This window comes from Notothenia rossii, assembly GCF_949606895.1.
Source record: "Notothenia rossii genome assembly, chromosome: 5".
In the NCBI taxonomy this organism is placed as follows: Eukaryota; Metazoa; Chordata; class Actinopteri; order Perciformes; family Nototheniidae; genus Notothenia; species Notothenia rossii.
In genome coordinates, this window is record NC_136903.1 from 41,913,191 (window position 1) to 41,922,165 (window position 8,975).

At 38.4% G+C, this 8,975-nt stretch overlaps 1 protein-coding gene across 3 annotated transcripts; it reads left to right on the forward strand.

Moving 5' to 3' along the window:
- The first annotated feature begins 846 nt into the window (after window positions 1–846).
- On the forward strand, window positions 847–5,248 carry LOC307040735 (uncharacterized protein). 3 transcript variants are annotated; one of them, XM_079683861.1, is made up of 8 exons: window positions 852–879; window positions 1,548–1,639; window positions 1,751–1,868; window positions 2,202–2,318; window positions 3,010–3,201; window positions 3,447–3,599; window positions 3,871–4,070; window positions 4,223–5,248. In XM_079683861.1, the coding sequence occupies exons 1-7, from the start codon at window positions 867–869 to the stop codon at window positions 4,068–4,070; spliced, it is 885 nt and encodes a 294-aa protein (XP_079539987.1). In that variant the 5' UTR covers window positions 852–866; the 3' UTR covers window positions 4,223–5,248. The 3 variants fall into 3 exon arrangements, with proteins under 3 accessions (XP_079539989.1, XP_079539987.1, XP_079539988.1); XM_079683862.1 differs by having other exon boundaries at window positions 3,459–3,599; XM_079683863.1 differs by lacking the exon at window positions 3,447–3,599 and having other exon boundaries at window positions 847–879.
- The last annotated feature ends 3,727 nt before the right edge of the window (window positions 5,249–8,975 follow it).

Genomic DNA, 8,975 nt, shown 5'->3' on the forward strand with positions numbered 1-8,975 from the left:
CTGATGGCAGCGCCTTTTTTAATGGGCTCTTTGTAGCAGAAGGTGGCTGCATTTGTCGACAAAATACAGAGATCACTGAAAAATGCAAGTTTTTATTCGTCATTTTGCCTTATAGGTATATCACAAAAATAGCCATGTATATCCGACCCTGACTTTCTTCAAATTCAGCTACTTCTCCTTACCATCTACTCCAAAATCAGATAATTAGAACAAATGGTGCAGATCGTGATTCCATTGCTTTTAACTGATTTGTCATGATGTAATGTGTGTCTTAGACCCAGGGAAGAGGCACATGTGGGGACTCCCAGTGGACAGCAGCGAGGGAGACGTCAAGGAGGGCTTCTAAGCTGGATGAAGAAGGGATGGAGGTGGCTGTATGTCGCCATGGGTTTCTTTTGAAGGCCTTAAATATGTACAGGGGGGAGATATTCGCCTACCCCCTGTATCTTCAAAAGGAACTCATGCCAGCCAAAGCCAAGTTCTTCGCCATGGATGTGGCTTGCAAGTACTGGCCGTACATGGAGAAAGCTGCAAGTGTCCTTCCTGCTCTCCAGGAGCTGACCACCATGAAGCCATTCCTGAGTGTAGTGCATGCTCGAGCCCATGCTACCAAATGCGAGGTATGTGAAATATTTTTGTATCAGGTACATTTATATTTTTTATATTTATAATACTAAAGTAGTAAATATCTAAGCTATACTGTTTAGTATAGTAGTATGTAGCCTCTTTGCACAACAATTCCAGCAACCTTTTACCATCAGATTATATGGAGTGGGAAGAACCAGGAGGGAGCAGGGATGACCGCTGGGGAAGAGGTGGAGCAGGTCAACAGCTACCTGTCCCGTTGAGCCCTGACAACAAAATACATGTCCAAAGCAGGTGAGTGGAAGGTTTTGCCCTATTATTGCATTCTTTTTTAGATGACACATCATAACCTCATTATTGCTTTTGTTAGAAATTAAAATCAATGTTGATATGGTGTAATTTGAATTAAATACACTATTTGATTTAAATCAGTTTTATTCTGAAAAACCGGAAGTTCTCACTATTAGCTTAACACTTTTATTCTGAAAATTCGTCACTTCCGGTTAGTATTTAGCATCTGGCGGAATCATACGATTTCAAACCTTGAACCAAGGTGAAATGACATGTGATGTTGTACACTGAGCACACTGGGATTAGCACTCATTTGTTGACGCTGAATAATGTGTAGCAGGGAATGTTTAAATAACCTCAGACGCCAGAATGATGCAATTTAGCTACAGAAAAAGGCAGGAATTGCATTGGACCCGCCCCACGACAACGCCGGCCAATAGGAGAAGACCTCAGATGACAACAGGAAGAGCAAGCCAAGAATTGATCTCTTCTACCCCCTGACCTGTACTGACCGGTCGTTGGATGTGGAGAGCACCTCCACTCGCACATTTCATTTTGTACACCACCGCATCTTTTGTGTAATTAAATGCTGTTAACTTTTATAAGCTTCCCTTGACTCTTTTCAGTCTCTCCTGCCTTCAGGGTTCTAGAATTGCTTTCACTTTCAAAAGCACGACTGGACATGCTCACAATGCATGCAATGGGATGGAACAGGAAAAAAGGTGACTCCCTTCATCAGGCACTTTCCACAAGATATGTGAAGGTGAGCCTCCTATTAAAGGTGTTGTTGTGTCCTTTGTCATTTGCACATGGCTTGTTGTTAATCATAGCAAGTTTTAATCTTGATAAATGTCCATCGTCTACTGTTTATCAGACTAGTAAGAGCCTCCTGGAAGAGACTGTAAGTCTTGAGGAACTCAAGACGGAGCTACATTGTGTCTCAGATTACATGGTGTCGACGTGGATTTCCGACGTGAAGGAATGGGCATCTGGTAAGCACGACGAGATAACACCAGCTACATATCATTGTCCATGACTGTTTGAATTTACAGATTTGATCCTAAAGAGCAGCCAATTTTAAGGCAATAAGGCTGATTTTTCATGCCACGTAATGGGACCCTCACTGGATTTCAGTAGACAGGGACATAATCTTCAAGCAATAGCAAGCCAACTATGTGTCCATGTTTATCTCTGATATGTTCCAGTTCCCATAGTTGTACCATCAATTTGTGTTAAAAGCTGTTAAATATGTTGCACAATTTTGTTTCTCAAAACCGTTACGTGTTGTGTAACAGTACATTTTATTGCCAATATTATTTCTACAGGAACATCAGAAACATCGGGTACTTCTGAAGACTTCCTTCAAACAGCACTGCAGCAAAGCATTGAGGGGCTTTACCTGAGTGTGAGGCAGCGGAAGCAATCCCTTTACCGACAGAATGGTATAACAATATAATGTTTTAGGTAGGGATGTCCCGATCACCTTTTTTTGCTCCCGATCCGATTCCGATCATTTGATTTTGACAATTTGCCGATACCGATTTTTCCCGATCCGATCTTTATGCAATGCATTTAGAGAAAAAAAAGCATTCAAGTTGTCCCTTAAGGTTATTTTTTCTTATTTAAATTGGATATTCTATCCAACATGGATATAGCTTCTTTCTTTCAGCATTGAATCAAAACAAAATAAAGCTTATCAGTACTCGTTAGCTTACTGCTACAATTAGACACTGCGCCCTGCCCACTCTGTTACCAGATTTGAGAGAAATAAGCAACCAGGTCTATGAAAACAAGCCCCAAAGAAGCAACACATACATGATGTTCTGTAATTTGAAACCAAAACTAAGGCCTCAGGATGACTTTAAGACTTGAACATGGTCATTTTTGTTTTGTAACATTGAATACAACATTTAAAAAAAAGTATTTAAAAAAATTCCCGATCCCCGATTTTTTTTCTCCCGATTCCGATCTTTTGAAAATCACGTGATCGGCTCCGATCCCCGATCACGTGATCGGATCGGGACATCTCTAGTTTTAGGTTGCAGATTCAACCTACTGAATTATATATATTTGTTGCACTTGCAAATATAGTTTGTCACATATCCCTAGACCACTACTTCATGTCTTTTTCAGACAGCAGCAAGCTCCGCCATCGACTTCGAAGGAAGCTTGCAGACGACAAAAAGCGCCTTAATCAGGAGGTACTGAAGTACAACCAGCTGGTACACGACTCTGCCAGAGGCATAGATGTTGCTGCGGTGGAGCATTCCCTCTCTGGAGGGAGCATCATGTCCGCGCTGTGGCCGTGGGAAGTTCATGGCATGGGTCAGTTTTCAGATATTTCATAATAATTAATTTGAAGTTCTGTTATATGAAAGTTAACCTTGCTGAGTTATGCACATATCATGTAGAGTGTTAGAACGTTCATTTAGTTTAAGGGTATATCTTAAGTTTTCTTATTGTGTATACATTTGATTATTTTGAAAGTACATGTTTGGAGTTTTAAACATATTGTTATGCTATAAAGAAAATGTGATTCATGTATATACATAACTGTGATTGTATTTTAGCTAACTTTACAGCCAAGAAAAATATACTTGATCAAGTCATGCTTACACGGAGACTGCAAGAGGAGAAAGGCATCCTATTGTGGGAGATGGCGCAGCATTGCACATGGTTGCAGAACATGGCAGTTGCTCTAAAAAATAAGGTGGCTGAGGAAGGTAAGTTGAAAGCAAAACTTAACCTACCTTGTAAAGTATGAGTTTTAAAGGAAAAAAAGTCAGCCCAAATAATTCTTGGTCACAGAAATTGGATGGAGTATAATGGCCTTTGCCCATTCGACCCGGCCATTTTACATAATGAAGTCCCTTGACAGTGACAATCATCTTTATATGTACATGGGAGAGAATATACTCCATTGAAGTGCTCTGGCCTCGTGAAGCAATCTTACTTTATAGTATGTCCATATAACAATATTTTGTGTATTTTCAGATGTAGACAAGGGGAATGGAGGACTTGGGTGCACCCTAAGAAGGAAGCATGCTGAGGCGTTGGAGAGGTTGCAGGTGGTACTGCAGCAGTACAAGACTGCTTTAGGTCCTGATGCTTGTTTCCTTCAACATGAAGAGGAAAGTCAAAGTGGCCTAAGCAGTCCAGACACCAGTGAGGATGAAGAAGGAAACATAATTTAGGTAATTTACTTATGAATTAATGTACAGTATCTTTGTTGATTTAGCCTCAACCTAGACATGTTGCTGTTACTTTTGTCTTCATTAACGCTAAACATTACCTCAAATTTGGTTTCTGATCTGCCCCTCTTTTTTGTTTCTCTGTATTTCCCAAGATTGCTGCTGCTCTCAAGCACGAATATCCGCCAAGAATTGATGTGCTATCAGAAATGTAAATACTTTACTGACTTTATATTTAGAGATTGTATTCATACTCCTCAATGGAAGATCACCCTTGAATATGTTGACCATATGACTTTTCCTATGCATCAGGCCAAACATTTCACTTGTACACAACTTAAATTGTATTGAACAAAATGCTCAGCGTCCCTGGAATGCATCCTGAGCAATGAACCATTCACTTTTGATCCTTTTTGAAACACTAGAATGTACATTCCTAAATCTCCAAGTATATCTTGCTGGTTACCATACAACTTGGTGAGCACATCATTGTCCAAGAGCAGGAGGTCTTTCCCTTTTTTCCCAGAATGGGATGCCTATGCATTATTATTTTCGATCTCTTATAGGATTTACCTGTCATTAACTTTATATGACTGCACCTGTTACACCGCAGGCCAATAACAGCTTTCCTCTAATTGTTCATTTTTGTTTCTTTTGCGTTACTTGCTTTAATTGCTTTGTCAGTTATATTTCCTTTTTGGTCTCCAGCTATTAACCTGATTGATTGAAGTACTTCAATCAACATGTACAATGCACAGTCTTTTAGGATGTATAATTAGGGACATTGAGATAAACAACAAATAGTTTATTTGGTGAATCACCTCATTGTTGTTCTCAAAACCAAATAATACATTGTTATAGATTGTTATATTTGATTTACACATAGAATGTACATGTTTAATATACATAGTTAAATCATAAAAAAATGGTTGTGTTGTATGATTTCTTAATACTGTATGTTATAACCGTTTGCATAACTTGATTTTATGTTCTGTTGTCCATGCTTTTCATGTTAGACTAACCCCAACGCTCTAGAGTCAAGACATACACCCTTATGGTGGCCTTTTACTTGTATTGTGGTGAAACACATAAGTAAACCATTGCCAGAGAGGACCATTTTATTGTTTTAAAAACAATGTTATTGATGTGGTTGGTTGATGAATAAATATAAATTAAGCATACATCTGTGGTACTTTTTGTTGTTTACATCACACTGCATTATAATGCGTTTGGAAATAAATTCATTTAGAAGTAACAATATGGGTTAGCACTTGAATATTTTTGTAAAGAGATGATCCTCATCCGGAACACTGGTTGTTGGTTTAAGATAAGATAGAACTTTATTGATCCCAATTTGGGAAATCTTTGCGTTGCAGCAGCATTAAAACACATTATACAATACAAATAAAAAGACAAGAAATAAAGAAGAAAATATAAATGTTGAATTTACAAATGAGCAATAACAAGATATGCAAGGTATTATATTTACATAACTATGTGACAGATGGAATATTAAATATTACTCTGAATATGTCAAATGTACAGTGAAGAGAGAAACTATGGAGCAGAGAGTTCTCTTCCAGCCAGAGGTGATTTGTTGTACAGCAACACCTTCTCACTCCCAACCCGTCACATGTTGACGGACGGTCAGGGCCCCTCCCCGTCACCGACTTGCATAGAGCTCCCTGAACGTTGGTAATAGACACGTTGGGATCGCGGCGAAATGCTCTCCTCAGATCCATTCTCACAGCGTTTATCAACCTTTTTCTTACTCAATATCAAGCCACACTTATTGTTTTTACTTCTTTATTTTAATTGAATAATGTAGGACTTTTGTTGCCGTCAGTTATGGGGAGAGTAGGGGCTCAGAATACTGAAATCTGTATTGTTTCATCGTTTTTTCCTTCTAATTGTGTATTCTTTTCTAAACCACACACTGTTATTTACTCAACAACACATAAGTATCCTTGTGTGTATTTATTTGTTTGATTAATAAACACAAGTTGGAGTCCGTCAGGACCGAGGGTCGGAGCAGCTCATTTGCTTTCGAGAATTTTACACCCGGAAGTAAGTATTCTCTCCGCTTCGCTTGACAAACCCATCCATGGACAAACCCCGTGATAGTCCTCAAGCTCTGATTGGATGTTTGAATGTCCGCCGAGGGTTAGGCCGAGCGTCGAACAGCACTTTGAAATGGGATGGAACCACGGCAGACTGTCCAAAACTGGATTTGAACGGGTCCACCCCCTCCCCCACCCCGTCCCCAGAACTACAAATGTAGTAACTGTGTAGTAACTACACACTTGTGTGTTTCGCAACATGTTCTATGGCACGTCTCTGCTGGGAATTGTAGTTTTAAAAGACGTTTTCATATTTCGCCATAATAATAAGTTGCCAGTATTAAACTGTGTACATCCCTGGAGGTTTAGGGGATAGGAAACACTCGCATTTAAAATATATAATTAATAAATGGGGCCCATTATGGGCAGCATTAATACATTATAAATATAAATATAATATATATAATATAATATAATATAAATAATAAAGCTCTTCTGACCTTAGCTGTCATGTGCAGCTAAGGTCAGAAGAGCTTTATTTAACAGCTCGTCTTATGTCTGTGACCCCTCCTGTTGTAAATTGATAAGCCTGAAACATGCACTTGTCAAGGTTCAGAGGCAAATTTTGCAAATATGGCAGTAGCCATCGATCATCTTAAGATAAGATATACTTTATTGATCCCAAGTTGGAAACATTTGCGTTACATCAGCATGTGTAACAGTTGTAAATATGCAGTGGTGTTTATTTGTAAATCATTTAGTATAATCACACAAATTCTGTGTTTTATATTGAATAATTCTGTGTTCTTTATTTATTGAATGTTCAATACCTGACAAGGTCGGAGATGAACAACTTGGGTCGCAGGTTCCTCAACAGTACATTACAAGACATCTATCAATATGTGTGTATACCTCCACCATTAAACTGTCATATTCTGCACATTTCTTATACTATCTACATACATCTTATAAGAGTATAATACATATGTGTAATATCAGTTAAAATAAGTGCTTAAACATACAGTAGTTAACATTGCAGGAAAGCAATATATTAGTACTTTGTCAGGCTTAATATGTATACCCCCAAAGCTTTTTTCTTATTCAAAATAAGACCTTAACCTAAAGTATTCTTTAATGTTTAAATAAAGCCTTATTAGTTTGTCTGTCTGTGTCTCCTATTAATATCTAATAATAAAAATAATACATTTCAATAACGTGCTTTAACCACTAGGTGTCCCTTTCTATCAGCTGTGCACCGTTATGGTGTAAATATACCAATATACCGATTGGATCAAATATAAAAGTCAGCCGAATTAGTATTGATACTACAAGGAGTTGACCGTCCGTCAACATGCGACCGGTTGGGAGTTAGAACGTGTTATGTACAGAGTTATTGCAGTGGGCAGGAATGTTTTCCTGTATCGGTTCCTGTGACAGCGGAGCTGCAGCAATCTGTTGGAGAAGGAGCTCCTGTCTGTCCAGGTGGGGGGGGGGTTATCTGTCGGTCCAGCTGCAGGTGGAGAGGATGGGTGGGGTTACCCATGATGGAACCAGAATAAGGTTTTTTTGGCTTACACACCTTTCATCGTAGTGGAAAATGCTGTCATATGCAATATGTTTGGATAGTTTCACCATTGAAATGCGTTTGATAACACTAGGTGCTCTAGTGCCAAAGTTGTGGCCCTAAAAAAATATCAACTATTCATTTGTATGGCATCCAGAGCTTCCACATTTTATGGAATATGTTTTTTGATTTAAAATATCATCAATGTCATAAGCAATGGTTACATTAAAACCCTCCTATTGTATTTGTTTCCCCCCCTTACTTTGGTGTTCGCGGTCAAATTTGACCGGTCCCGTTTTAACTGCTATTACATTAACACAAAAACCTTGAATCATCACCACATTTCATTCATTTCATCAACATTGTATGTTGAGTTGGCACCTCAGCTCAAAACATACAAAAACACAGAAGAATAGAAAGTTAACCCATTGAAATGATATGAGAGCAGCTCTACAAACTACAATTCCCATTAGATACGCAACCAAAAATCGTTACGAAGTACACAGAGCTGACATATTTGTAGTTCTTCCGGCGTGTGTGCGTGGACTCGTTCGACTTGTCTTGCGTTGATGGCCATTCCCTTTCAGAAATCCGTCAATCGGGCGCGATCCGAAACCAAACCCTGTGTTTAAAAAAATATAAAATACAAATTTGCACTTTTGCCTCCTTAGCAACGGCAGTATCGTTTGGGTGGCAATCTGAGTTCGGGTACCGTATCTGTGACGTGACAAAGGGTCACCGTGACAACGTGGTGATAAGATGTGGATAACTTTCCAGATAAAGACCATCCTGATTCTCGAGTTGTGGTTTTTAATAAGTGAAAAAGAAAATTCAAAGTAATCACTACCATTTTAATATCTCAAGCATTTGTCCCCAAAAGCTTTCAAATGTAGTAGCAAAACCAGTGATCCAGATCAGGATCATTTTAATTAGGCCTATAATTAAATGATATAATAATAATACATTTTATTTTTAGAGCGCTTTTCTAAAATCCAAAGACGCCTTATATGCAAGTCTACCTCCAAAGCGTTATACTTCGGAAGTTAAAAAATTAGATAAGGCAGTGGATGGCAAAGTACCAGATTTCACACATGAATATGCTTAAAATAGGTTATGGTGTTCCTATCACTGACAATGAAATCATGTAGTATTTCCACTGTAATTTCCTAAAAAGTCAAATGCATTTTGGTGGAGGTTTTCATCTTATTTCTAATAGAGACATATTAAATATGACTCATATGGAGCATATAAACAAGAGAACAAACGTGCAAAAACAAAACTGGT

Coding starts and splice junctions, on each gene's coding strand:
- LOC307040735 (XM_079683861.1), top strand. Junction 1,640..1,750: donor TTTCCACAAGATATGTGAAG/GTGAGCCTCCTA, acceptor ACTGTTTATCAG/ACTAGTAAGAGCCTCCTGGA. Junction 2,319..3,009: donor ATCCCTTTACCGACAGAATG/GTATAACAATAT, acceptor TGTCTTTTTCAG/ACAGCAGCAAGCTCCGCCAT.